Source organism: Rhinolophus ferrumequinum, chromosome 23 (assembly GCF_004115265.2).
Source record: "Rhinolophus ferrumequinum isolate MPI-CBG mRhiFer1 chromosome 23, mRhiFer1_v1.p, whole genome shotgun sequence".
In the NCBI taxonomy this organism is placed as follows: domain Eukaryota; kingdom Metazoa; phylum Chordata; class Mammalia; order Chiroptera; family Rhinolophidae; genus Rhinolophus; species Rhinolophus ferrumequinum.
Window position 1 is genome coordinate 44,318,256 of NC_046306.1, and position 14,168 is coordinate 44,332,423.

Genomic DNA, 14,168 nt, shown 5'->3' on the forward strand with positions numbered 1-14,168 from the left:
ATCCCAATGATATTTTTTAAAGAAATAGAACAAAAAATCATCAGATTTTTAAAGAAATAGAACAAAAAATCATCAGATTTGTTTGGAACCACAAGAAACCCTGAATAGCCAAAGCAATCTTAAGAAAAAAGAACAATACTGGAGGTATCACACTCCCTGACTTACCTTATACTACAGGGCTACAATAATCAAAACAGCATGGTATTGGCAGAAAAACAGACACATAGACCAATGGAATAGAATTGAGAACCCAGAAATAAAACCACATAAACAAGGACAGATAATTTTTGACAAAGAAGCAAAAAACATACAATGGAGAAAAGACAGCCTCTTCATTAAGTGGTCAGACAGAAAAAGAAGAGAACCATATGATTTCACTGATATGTGGTATATAAACCAAAAACAACAAAAGAACAAGACAAACAAATGAGAAACAAAAACTCAAAGACACAGACAATAGTTTAGTGGTTACCAGAGAGGTTAAAGGGGGCGGGGAGTGGGAAATGAGGGTAAGGGGTATCAAATACATGGTGATGGAAGGAGAACTGACTCTGGGTGGTGAACACACAATGGGATTTATAGATGATGTGATACAGAATTGTACACCTGAAATCGATCTAATTTTACTAACAATTGTCACCCCAATAAAAAAAAAGATCCCAACATATGTTTACTATTGATCAAAAATCACTTGGCTAAATACACAAATAACATTAGTAAGGAGTATCCAAAAGCAGTAATAAGCTCTATAGGATAGTAACTATTACAGTCAATGTCAAATGCTCACCAAACTGGGGGAGAGCAACACTGGAAAAGTCATAAATCAAAACCTTGCCGGGTCTGCAGCTGTGAGAAACTCAGGCGTCTCCCACACTGATGCTTGCTAGTTCCCAAGAATGCTGTTGCTGTTGCTGTTGTTGTTGCTGTTGTTGCTAGAAGTCAAGGCGTTTTCTGATGCAAGCTGCATATAAGTTTTCAAGGTGTTAACCATCTGAAGAATGCTGCTGCTGTAGTCGTTGTTGTTGTTGTTAGAAGTCAAAACATCTTCTGATGTTGTAAGCTGCAAGCTGCATACAAGTTTTCAAGATGCTAAGAAATTCTCAAGAAGGCTAACTGTGGGGAACAACACTGGATAGGTCGGGAATCAGCCAGACCTCACCAGGTTCGCGGCTGGAAGTCAGGACACCCCCTGGTGTTGTAAGCTGCATGTTGTTGGAAGTCTTCAAAATGTTAGAATGATGAAAAATCACCAATGACAAATGACGAAATAATAATTCATAATTATTACACTGCCAATTGAGGTCTGTCTTATATATTTTCTCAGATGTAACTTAGAGCCAAGTTTCTTGTTCCTGTCTCCCTCTCTGGTAGTGGTCACTTCCAGGAGGTTCTGGCAATTACTGATAGAATGTTGCCCATCTGGCCAAAGGGCCAAATCATCTGAACAAGCAACAAAGCCTGGCGATGTGCCTGTCATGTCATCCTGATATAACTTAGCTACTTTTGCACTTCATCTGCTGATGTGGGCGAAACAGACAGAAAGCAACATCATTTCATATCTGCCCGACTTGGGAAGATGAGATCAAAGCGGGAATTCTCTCAACCCCTGATAATAGAATTTTTTAACCCTAAGTTAACTATCACCTCACAACACAGACAGACCAGTAGCCTCATCTCACATCTCCCATACTCAGGAGAATGAGACCAAACAGAAAAGCAACCTCATCTCGTGTCTCCCCTGCTCAGGAGAATGAGACCAAAGTGGGACAGAAAAGCCACCTCATCCCATATCTCCCCTGCTCGGGAGAATGAGATACAGAAAGCAACATTATCTCATATCTCCCCCACTTGGGAGAATGAGACCAAAGGAGGAATTTACTCAACCCCTGATCACAGCACAGAAATCATCTCACATGCAGGAACAGATAAAAACTAACAGACAAAAGCTCACATCAACCAATGAAGGCAAATTTTCCTCAACATCTACCCTACATAACTGCAAAAAAGTTGCTGCTTCCTCCTAGGAGGGGAATAAAACCTTGGATCCTAGGACAGGAACTGGACCCCAGAGGCTCATACAAGCTGCCCACCAGCGAGAACTGTGTGCAACACATGGAATCCTCTGAAGGACAAGGCCAGGTCACCTACTGGGCTGAGATAGGGAGAGGACTGAGGCTGCTGGTAATGAGGTACCTGGCTTATCACAGGCAGTGGAAACTCCTTCCTTATCAAGGTTTTTGATGATTCAAAGTGAAGAATGCCAAACTTTGCTGGTCTATGGGATGCACTGCTATTTCTCTCAGAACAGCCAGTCTTTTGATCATGGAGGTAAAAGAGTCCAAATTTTATTTTTCATGATCAGACAAAAAATGTTTGACTTAAATGCAACCAACCAACAACAATAAAAGGAAAGTCTACTAAAAGATAATACAAGTTAAGTATATATTGATTCTTAAATAATCACTTTTAATGGCTGTGGGGACAGAGCCCCAAAAAAAGCAGTTTCCAGTCTCTCGGCCTCATATAGAAAGGTGCTGGCTCAGGTAGTAAATGACCATCGACTGTGATCAAATGGCCATCAGCTGTGGCTAGTTGGCCGTCAGCTGTAACCAGTGAGCCATTGGGCACTAATATAACTGCCGTGGCTACGCTGGGGGCTAGCAAGAAGATGTTGGCTGAGCCTGCAAGCGGCACAGTGAGGGTTGAGAATTGTGTGGCTCCTGTTTCCTGTTTCTCCAACCCAGCCACCAGCGAGAATATAGAGATATGACTCCCCTACTTATGGCTCCGTGGGTGTTCCTTTTTGGTCTCACCATATCCTGTGTTCTTATGTGGGGAGCAGGAGCAGAGACCCTGCAGGACTCCCCGCACGACAATGGCTAAGAAAGTATATGGAATTGGAATTAATCTAAAGAATCAATGAAATTGAGATCCAAGATGGTGGAGTAGATAAACACTGTGCTTGACTCATCCCATGAACACATCAAAATTACAACTAAATTACAAAACAATCAACCTGGAGAACCATCCGAAGTCTAGTTAAACAGAAGATGTGGGGACAGAGCCCCAAAAAGCAGTTTCCAGGCTCTCGGCCTCACATAGAAAGGTGCTGGCTCAGGTAGTAAATGGCCATCGACTGTGATCAAATGGCCATCAGCTGTGGCTAGTTGGCCGTCAGCTGTAACCAGTGAGCCATTGGCCACGAATATAACTGCTGTGGTTACGCTAGCAAAAAAAGGGGGGAGCTAGCAAGAAGATGGTGGCTGAGCCTTCAAGTGGCACAGTGAGGGTTGAGAATTGTGTTGCTCCTGGTTCCTGTGTCTCCAACGCAGCCGCCAGCGAGAGTATAGTGGTATGACTCCCCTACCTATGGCTCCGTGGGTGTTCCTTTTTGGCCTCACCATGTCCTGCGTTCTTGTGTGGGGAGTGGGACCAGAGACCCCGCCGGACGCCCCGCACGACAGAAGATATAAAGAAGCAGCCACATTGAGACTGGTAGGAGGGGCAGAGACGTGAAATATGTTGGCCCCAAACCTCCACATGGTTGAAAATTGAGGGGATATCTCAGCCACAGAATTTCCCACAAAGGAGTGAAGGCCACAGTCCCAGGCCAGGCTCCCCAGCTCAGAGTCCTGGTGCCAGTAATGGTGCCAGCTCAGAGGAGCCCCTACAACATCTGGCTGTGAAAAACAGTGGGGATTCCACAATCCAGGTGGGATGGAAGGCTGGGAAACCCAGACATTTTCTTAAAGGGCCCCCACACAGATTCACTGGCTTGCAGGCACTCCCCCTGGGCTCTGGCAGTGGGACAGTGACTTAGTTCTCATCATGGCCTCTCTCACATACCTCCAGGTTTAGTACAGGGAGTGACCAACCAGGGATCACTTTGTAGCTACTACCAGGTAGTGGCTGGCCAGTCACAGGCAATGGCTGACATTGGCCTGCAGCAGATCCCCTCCCAAGAGGGCCCCAGAACCAAAATACTGGAGGTTGGCTTTAGACCACAGCAGAGCACCACCCAATCAGTCTCACAAGCAGCACACCCCAAGGACGATATCAACAGGAACCAGTGCCCACTAGGGTGAATCCCAGTCCATGGGGTAAGGCCCCTGCACAGCAGACCATAAATTGTGGATGTGGCCAAACCCTACAGCCAGTCAGCCTGAAGGTCAATCCCACCCACTGACATGCCAATAGCAATCAAGCCTCAACTATAACAGGAGGGCATACACAACCCACATAAGGGACTCTCCAGGAGCACCTGACACAGATGACCAGGGAGATTGTGCCACTGGGCTCCACAGGGCACCTACAACATAAAGCCACCCAGCAAGACTGGGAGATGTAGCAGATCTACCTAATACATAGAAACAAACACAGAGAGGCCGCCAAAATGAGGAGACAAAAAACTGCATCCCAAATGAAATAACAGGAGAAAAATTCAGAAAAAGAACTAAATGAAATGGAGGCAAGCAACCTACCAGAGATAGAGTTCAAAACAATGGTTATAAGGATGCTCAAGGAACTTAGTAAAAACTTCAACAAAGAGATAGCAAGCATTAAAAAAAGACATTAAACCATAAAGAAAAGAACCACTCAGAAGTGAAAAATATAAATAACTGAAATGAAGACTGCTCTAGAAGACATCACCAGCAGACTAGTTGAAGCAGACAATTGAATCAGTGACTTAGAAGGTAGAAAAAAAACACCCAAACAGAACAGCAAAATTAATTTTAAAACTGAGGATATTTTAAGAGACTTCTGAGACACATCAAGCATAACAACATTCGTACTGTGTTTCCCTGAAAATAAGACCTAACTGGACAATCAGCTCTAATGTGTCTTTTGGAATAAAAATTAATATAAGACCCAGTCTTATTTTACTATAATATAAGACCTGGTCTTATATAATATAATGTAATATAAGACCAGGTCTTATATAAATTTTTGTTTCAAAAGCTGCATTAGAGCTGAGTGCCTGGCTAGGTCTTATTTTCGGGGAAACACGGTATCATAGGGGCACCAGAAGAAGAGAGTGAGCAAGGAATTGAAAACCTATTTGAAGAAATGACTGAAACTTTCCTAACCTGGTGAATAAAATAGACATATAAGCCCAGGAAACGCAGAGTCCCAAAAAGATGAACCCAGACAGGCCTACACTAAAACACATCATAATTAAAATGACAAAGGTTAAGGTCAAAAAGAAAATCCTAAAAGCAGCAAGAGAATCCTAAAAGGCAATTAGTTACTTACAAGGCAACTCCCATAAGATTGTCAGCTGATTTCTCAACAGAAATTTTGCAAGCCAAAGGGATTGGCCTGAAATATTCAAAGTGATGAAAAGCAAGGACCTACGATCAAGAGTACTCTACTCAGAGAGGCTATCATTTAAAATTGAAGGACAGATAAAAAGCTTCACAGACAAGAAAAAGTTAAAGGAGTTCATCACCACCAAACCAGTATTACAAGAAATGTTAGAGGGACTTCATTGAAACGAACAAACAAAAACAAATAAAAATTAAAAATATAAATAAAATGGCAATAACTACATATCTATCAACAATTACTTTCAACGTGAATGGATTAAATGTTCCAATCAAAAACACAGGGTGGCTGAATGGATAAAAAAACAAAACCCTTACATATGCTACCTAGAAGAGACTCACTTCAGATTGAAAGACACAGACTGAAAGCCAACGGTTGGAAAAGATTTACAATAGCCAAGATGTGGAAGCAGTCTAGGTGTCCATTGATGAATGTATTGCTAAAAAGGAGAAAGAATGAATTGCTATATATATGAGAGCTGACAATTAAGTGTGCAAACTCATCCTAGAAAAAGTGCTCCATATCTCATTGCTGAATATCACTATGGTCACCTTCGAAGTACTCCCCCTTGGGAAGCTATGCCAGCACCTAATCCATCCTGCAAAGCAATTCTGAAACTCTTTCTGGAATGGCCACCAGAACTGTCGTTGTATTAATCTTGATGTCCTGAATGTCATCAAAATGTCTTCCTTTCAATATTTCCTTTATTTTTGGGTAAAGAAAGAAGTCATTGGGGCCAGATCAGTTGAGTAGGGAGGGTGTTCCAATACAGTTATTTGTTTACTGGCTAAGAACTCCCTCATAGCCAGTGCTGTGTGAGCTGGTGCATTGTCATGATGCAAGAGCCATGAATTGTTGGAGAAAAATTCAGGTCATTTTCGTCTAACTTTTTCACACAGCCTTTTCAGCAATTCCAAATAGTAATCTCGGTTAACTGTTTGTCCAGTTTGTACAAATTCATAACGAATAAACACTCTGATATAAAAAAAAAATAGCAACATCATTTTGACTGTTGATTTGGACTGACGGAACATTTTTCGTCATGGAGAATTGGCTGACTTCCATTGTGCACTTTGACGCTTTGTTTCAGGGTCATATTGGTACACCCATATTTCATCACCAGTGATAACATGGCCCAAAACATCATCTTGCCTCTCCAAAAGATCTTGACAAATTTTGACTCCCCTTTGCTTTTGTTGATCAGTGAGCTCCTTTGAGACAGGACCATTTTTGCACATACCTTTCTCATGCCAAGATTTTCCGTTAAGATTTTCCTAACTGTTTCTCTATCAATGTTTACTTGGTCTGCTATGCTTCTCACAGTCAACCGACAAATTTGATGCACAATTTGACAAATTTTTGCAATGTTTTTGTCAGTTCTGCTTGTTACTGGCCACCCTGACCTCTCTTCATCAGTGATGCATTCTCTCCCCTCAGAAAAACATTTAATCCATTTGTACACTGCCGTTTTCTTCATGGCATTATCTCCATAAACTTGGACTAACGTGTCCCTGATTTCACTTCCACTCTTGCCAAGTTTAACAAGATATTTAATGTTTTGTTCTTTGCTTTAATTCAAGCTCAGACATTCTCATGACGGCACACAAAAACACACAACAATAATGAATGCCACTCAGCAAGACACCTCCACACGTCGACACGAACACAACTGTAAGACACTGATATACCAAGGTTATGAAATCTTACTGAGCTGTTTGTACAGTGCTGCCAATGTAAGCACACAGTGGCAAGTTTGCAAACTTAATTGGCAGACCTCGTGCAATGAAATATTCCTCGGCCATGGAAGGGAATAGGCTCTTGCCATCTGTGGCAGTATAGATGGACCCGAAGTGTATTGTGCTGAGTGGAGTATGTCAGACAGAGAAAGTCAGATGCAATGTGATTTTGATTATATGTGGAATCTAAAGAACAAAATAAACAAACAAACAGAAGCAATCTTATAGATATAGAGAATATTTTGATGGTTGTCAGATGAGAGGGGGCTTAAGGGAGTGAGTGGAAAAGGGGAAGAGATTAAGAAGCACAATTTGTTATTACAAAGTAGTCATGGGGATATAGAGTATAGCAAAATGAATACAGTCAATAATACTGTAATAATTATGTATGGTGTCAGATGGCTACTAAATATATTGAGGTAATAGATGGGAGGGGAGTTGGGGGACAGGGTGAAAAAGGTGAAGGGATTAACAAGTACAAATTGGTAGTTACAAAAAATTCATGGGGATGTAAAGTAAAGCATAGGGAATAGAGTCAATAATATGGTAATAACTCTGTTATAGTGTCAGGTGAGTAATAGACTAGTCAGGGGGATCACTTCTTAAATTATACAAATGTCTAACCACTATGCTGTACACCTGAAATTAATATAAAATAATACGAATGTCAAAATAAGCAAATAAATTATTTTAAAAGAGAGAAGAGAGACAGCTAAGAAGGCAATTGAGGAAATTAAATGGAATACTAGTGATTAGTCAGTTAACTCAAAAGAAGGCAGAAAGTTAACATTCAATATTATTCAGCTTCAGCTTCAGGTGTACAGTGCATTGGTCAGACATCTACACAGTCCATGAAGTGGCCTCCCCAATAAGACAAGTACCCATCTGACCCCCTACAAAATCTTTACAATGTCATTGAATAATATTTAATGTCAACTATAATTAAATATATACAGTGGGTGCCAAAATACATATACACCTTTTAAGAAAGGAAAAAAACTGTATTAAAATTGTAATAATATATACTGATAACAAAAGATGAATACAAGTCATGTTTGACTTCTGCAATTACAAGAGGTGCTCAAAGTGGTTACCGTCAGCATCCAGACACTTCTGATTATGGCGAACTACTTCAGAAACGTTAACCAAAGTGTCCACTTGTGTCACTGTGCATGCCATTTCAATTTCTTCCCAAAGTACCACCAGTGTAGCCACTTTTTTTAAAAAAGATTTTATTGGGGAAGGGGAACAGGACTTTTATTGGGGGAACAGTGTGTACTTCCAGGACTTTTTTTTTCCAAGTCAAGTTGTTGTCCTTTCAATCTTAGTTGTGGAGGGTGCCATTCAGCTTCAAGTTGTTGTCCTTTCAGTCTTAGTTGTGGAGGGCGCAGCTCAGCTCCAGGTCCAGTTGCTGGTGCTAGTTGCAGGGGGCACAGCCCACCATTCCTTGCACGAGTCGAACCGGCAACTTTGTGGTTGAGAGGATGCGCTCCAAACAACTGAGCCATCTGGGAGCTCAGCGGCAGCTCAGCTCAAGGTGCCGTGCTCAATCTTAGTTGCAGGGGGAGCTGCCCACCATCCCTTGCGGGATTTGAGGAATCGAACTGGCAACCTTGTGGTTGAGAGCCCGCGCTCCAACCAACTGAGCCATCCGGGAGCAGCTCACCTCAAGGTGCCGTGTTCAGTCTTAGTTGCAGGGGGCGGGGCCCACCATCCCTTGTGGGACTCGAGGAACTGAACTGGCAACCTTGTGGTTGAGAGCCCAGTGGCCCATGTGGGAATCGAACCTGCAGCCTTCAGAGTTAGGAGCATGGAGCTCTAACTACCTGAGCCACCGGGCCAGCCCTCGTGTAGCCACTTTTATACGGTACACTACATCCTTTAAAGTTTCCCATAGGTAGAAGTCAAGGGGTGTTAAGTCAGGAGAAAGTGGGGGAAACTCAACTGCAACTCTTTGTCCTATCCATTGTCCTGGCAAATTATCGAGGTAAGCTCTCACGTCTCGGTGGAAGTGCAGTGGGGTGCCATCTTGTTGGAAGTAAAATTGATCATTCCCAAAAACATCTTTTGAGCGTACGTCATACTACACATTGCTACCGTAATTCGATTCAACTTCAAAAAGTAATACATAGATAACATCTCTTAAAATGTGTATACATTTTCTTGGCACCCCCCGGTATATATATCACAGGATGTGGAGTACAGCATAAGGGAATTGAGTCAATGGAATTGTAACAGCTATGTACAATATCAGAGAGGTAGTACGATATCAGATTGGGGTTGGGGGGTTATCACTTTGTGAGGGGTAAATGTCTATTACATTATTTTGTACACCTGAAACTAATAATTTTTTTTAAAAAGGCAGAAAGTCACCATAAAGGTGCAAAATGGACAGTAAGTAACAAGATGGTACACTTAAACCCAATCGTATCAATAATTACATTAAATATAAATGGACCAAACACTTTTTAATGGAAAAAGTCCTTTTATTAATGTTGCTGAGACAACTGGATATTTGTATGGAAAACATGAAGCTGGATCTGCCATCCCTGAGGAACTGGCTTGCACCTCAAACCTTTGGAATGTTAAAACAATGCAAAATAACCTTTGAACTGGGCTTGCGGCAACCTTGTGCCCTAAAGAACTGTTTGCAGATAATGAGACAGCAGATATTATGACTACCAGACTGACGGCTACTAGACTGAAAAATAAAAACATCATTTAGAATTAACAGTACTATATTATCTGCACCAATAGAAATACCTTCCTTCTATTGATGTAGTTGTTCCCCTTCCCTTTCTCTTAAATACTCATTGCCTTTGTCTCCTAATTGGAGCACTATTTGGGCTTCTGCCTGAATCAGTGCATCCCAAATAGCTATTCTTTGACCTCAAATAAATGCGTGTTGCCTCGAACTTTGAAAGTTATTTTTTTATTTTTAAGTTAACAAACAGATGGAAATTTTTTTTTTCTGCAAACTTTTTTTTTTTTAATTTTACAATGCACCATAGACATTTTTCCATGCAATGGATGAAAATCTGCTACTGAAACAGAGGGCTGCAGCTGGATAATGAGAGTGAAACCTAAAGCAGAGTATTAGCATAAGGTTAAAGCCCAGGGCCTGGCAAATGCCTGCCGGAACACTACACAAAAGGAATGTCTTCAAAGCCCCTCTGTGGGGCCCTGCAGCCACCCCTGAGTTCCCTTGGGCCCCTCAGGTGGAAGGGGTCCTGTAAACTTTTTTGCATCCACATAAACCCCCCCAATTTCTGTCTGGTTTTCTTCACCTCATCCTCTACCCTAGCCATCTCGTCAAATTCTCTTATCATCTCCTCATTGCTCAAATGCATATCATGAATGGCTTCCTTGTACTCCTTGAGGCACTGAGCCAGCCCTTTGTTGGTTTTTCTTTTGGCTTTCCTGGGTACATCATCCCCAGCTGGGCGCTTTCCTGCAGCCCTTGGTTCGCTGGCTGGTTTTCCTTCTTCTTTTGGCTTTCCCTCGCTCACTGGGTTTCCTTCTTTTGGCTTTCCCTCATTCTCTGGTTCTCCTCCTTCTTTTGGTTTTTTCTGGCTCTCTGGCTTTCCCTCGCTCTCTAGCTTTTCCTCTTCTTTTGGCTTTCCCTCCTCTGGCTCTTCCTTATCTTTAAGTATTTCCTCTTCTTCTGTCTTTCCCTTGTTTTCTATCTTTTCCTCATTTTCTAACTTCTTGTCTTCCAGAGTACCAGCTATTGCTGGCTTTCCCGCATCCTGTGGCTGTTCTTGGTTTTCCATCTTTACTTGCTTCTCAGGCACTGCTTCATTTTCATTGCAGAGTTTTTCCATGTTAAGATGTCCCCTCCTTTTCCTGTCCTGCGGGATTTTCTGGATAGCTTCCTCCTCCTTTTCCAGGCTAGCCGAGTGCTGAGAACAACAGTCACGCAGACCTGAAAGAACCTGGCGCAACAATTAGGAGCTCGCAGACGGCTCAGGGTCGGACAGCAGCGGAGGGCGGGCACCCAGACTGGTCCAGATGGAAAATTTTTGATGATACAAAAGAGAGGAGAAAAGAATTGCTGAAAAGGTGTCCCTAAGTAGGGGTGGGGATATAGAGAACTGAACGGGTTGGCCATAAAAGGCTGCAGGGATGGTTCATTTAAGGTTATCAGGTGTGGTGGGTGGGTACAGCTGATGATAGCTGGGCAGATAGTGTGAGCCTGTGAGATTCTCTTCTGGTATCTTAGCAACACCTCACTCTGAGAAACCACAAGGCAAACCTCTCTTTTGAGGTCATGGATTTGTAATGAACTTGTACAGGGAAAGTGAGAGGCAAGGGCCTGGGAGACACTTTCCCTAAGGTAGGAAATGCCAGGATCAATGCAGGGAAGCAGAAACTGCACAACAATGGTACCATTATGCACATCACAGGGGAAGCAGCGTTACCATTTAGTTTTTACTTTATTTGTTCCTAGATCAAGTCTCCCAATTACCAATCTTTTACTTAGCCCTTGCTTCCTCCAAATATGAAGACCTCCTCTAGGTACTAGTGTCAAATCTGCCAATTTGACCAGCTTAAATGTTGTGCTTAATAATCTAAGGCCCATCTATAATCAGGAGCCTGTACATCTCACTACCTTAAAATGCTACATGAAAACTCATTGGTTCACAAATATTAACTGCAACATCCTAAAACCTTAAGACATTTAAGTAGAAGGAATTAAAGCTGTCAGGATGTACTGTATCTGGCAATCACCTCCTGCTAAGTAGCAAAGTTGGACAGGTCATGGAATGCCATTAGACTACTTGTCACAGAGGGAAACTTGTCAAACACCCAACCCATTAAGTCAAGAGAATTGACTATATAGACTGTTATGTCTCTTCTGAGTTTGAATTTGTGCCTAAGTCAATAACTCTATATCTACACCAAAGAAAGAAAAAGAAAAACAAACCAAACTGTTCCAATCCTACAAGTTTATATGCCATAAACAGTATTATGCTAAATTTATTCTGATATTTCAGGTAACTCTAATTAATACACTCACAATTTTGACTGATTGCTAATCTAAATGACCAAAATTGATAGACTAGCCCTGCAACCACACAGAATCATGTTTTCAAGGAATGTATATGCTTCTTTTCCACAGGAGCAGAGAGGTCAACAGGTGATTCTGCTCCAAAACATACAGAAAACATCGTTTGCCACTGCAGAAGACAAATCTATTAACATAAAGATAAGACAATTAATCTAATTCTACTGAACACCAGCAGCCCAACTGTCACTCATGTACCTCAGGGGTAGATAAATTTTGTCTATAAAGTGCAGATAATAAATATTTTAGGCTTTGCAGACCATACGGTTTCACTTGTAGCTATTCAACTCTGCCATTGTAGGGCAAAGCAGCAAAAGACAACACACAATTGAATGGATGTAGCTGGCTCCCAATAAAACTATTTATGGACACAGAAATTTGAATTTCACATAACTGTCATGTGTCATGAATACTCTTCCTTTGATTTTTTTCAATCATTTAAAAAAATGTAAAAAACACTCTTAGTTCATAGTTCCAACAAAATCTCATGACAGGCCATAAAGTTACCCAATAGAGACAATTTATACAGAAAATTAGTGATAGTTTTGTTGACCCTGAGAAGACTATATCTGCTGAAAATAACCAGTCTAGCAGCCGTTGTTTGCTGAGGATTCTCATGCACAATGTGTATTAGAGGAAAGCTGAAAACTGAGCTGTGCTCCTGCCATCTGAATCAACCCTTATAAGATAGCTCCTAGGATCAAAATTCAACCAATAGGACTGAGACTTTCCCACTCCAGTCAGAGCTGCACAGCTCTACTCTCATTTGCATTTTTGTCAACCAATCAATACAGTGCTTTTTGGATCAAACTGCAAGGATTTGGAATACTCATCTGCATGAGACATGACCAATCAGGGACTGGGGGTGGGTACTCTTCTTTATATAAACCAGCTTCACTTCTGCCTCAGTGGAGTGCACTTTTAATTTCCCTCAAAGATGGTGTTTCCCAGCCAAAGCTGTAGCACTGGAGCTGTAACACCTGAGCCAACTTACCCAGGAGCTTCACCTGAGGTCTCACAGCCAAGCTATTTTCACTAAATAAACTCTCCCCTTTACCACACCCCCAATTCCTATTGGTGCTGAACTGGCAATGACGCCCTTTGGTTGACAGTTTCAAAATCCTTGTTCTGCTAACAGTAGAAGGAAATAGTTATTATTATTGCCCTTCTGGAGCTTTAATAGACTGTCTAGGTCCCTCAACCTCTTGCTATACCTGAAAAGTTAGAAGATGCAAGGCTTTAGGAAAAAGTTAAGGTGGACAAAATATCAGGCAGACACTACAGAGCCCTCAGTCTTCAGGCACAGTGGTCAAGGACTCTAAAAAAAAAAATTCCGGTTACATCTTTAAAACTTTTACTTATTTTAAGTGTGTTTTTTCAGGACCTATCAGCTCCAAGTCAAGTAGTTGTTTCAATCTAGTTGTGGAGGGCGCAGCTCAAGCACTTCACTCTAACCAACTAAGCTAACTGGCCACCCCAGGTTATACCTTTTAAAAATGTACTGTTAAGGGCTCCAGTTCAGTAAGACCCAGGTGGGAGGCTTCCGAGCTCGAAAAATACAATGCACATAATAAGCTATTAAACAAGATTTTAAAACACTGGCAATGACAGCTGTGGACAAAAAAACAAGTCACATACTAAACCTGACAAACTCAGGGGAGGCCTGCATGGTGGGCCTTACGAACTCAGAGAACAAAAGTAACCACATAGGATGCTCTGAACATAAAAATTCCTAACTAAAAGCAGGTCATGGCGAGTAGTCACATCCTTGGCCTGCAGCTGCCTTGAGAAAGGTTAGTCTTTACCTTAAGTGAGCCTGTCTATTGTCTTTTTGCATCTAAGATAACAGTACCTTTGAAATGTCGAGTAACCTTTTCCAAATCCCTCAAGGCACAGCCGCTGACACTACAGCAGGAGACCACAGAACCCGTTATCTTGTTGGCCACATACCTTCTTTATGTACTGTAATTGTGTCTCTCCATTTTGCTTTTTATCCAATGCCAGAGATTCCACGCCCCCCCCCAACTTTGCTTTCTCTC

At 41.8% G+C, this 14,168-nt stretch overlaps 1 protein-coding gene across 1 annotated transcript; it reads right to left on the bottom strand.

Moving 5' to 3' along the window:
* Window positions 1–10,036: 10,036 nt before the first annotated feature.
* LOC117015971 (transcription elongation factor A protein-like 4) lies at window positions 10,037–11,061 on the bottom strand. The gene has a single exon (XM_033094929.1). It carries the CDS (start codon window positions 10,883–10,885, stop codon window positions 10,205–10,207), a length of 681 nt encoding a protein of 226 aa, XP_032950820.1. The 5' UTR covers window positions 10,886–11,061; the 3' UTR covers window positions 10,037–10,204.
* Window positions 11,062–14,168: the final 3,107 nt, after the last annotated feature.

Coding starts and splice junctions, on each gene's coding strand:
- LOC117015971 (XM_033094929.1), bottom strand. CDS start 10,885: ATGGAAAAACTCTGCAATGAAAATGAAGCAGTGCCTGAGAAGCAAGTA.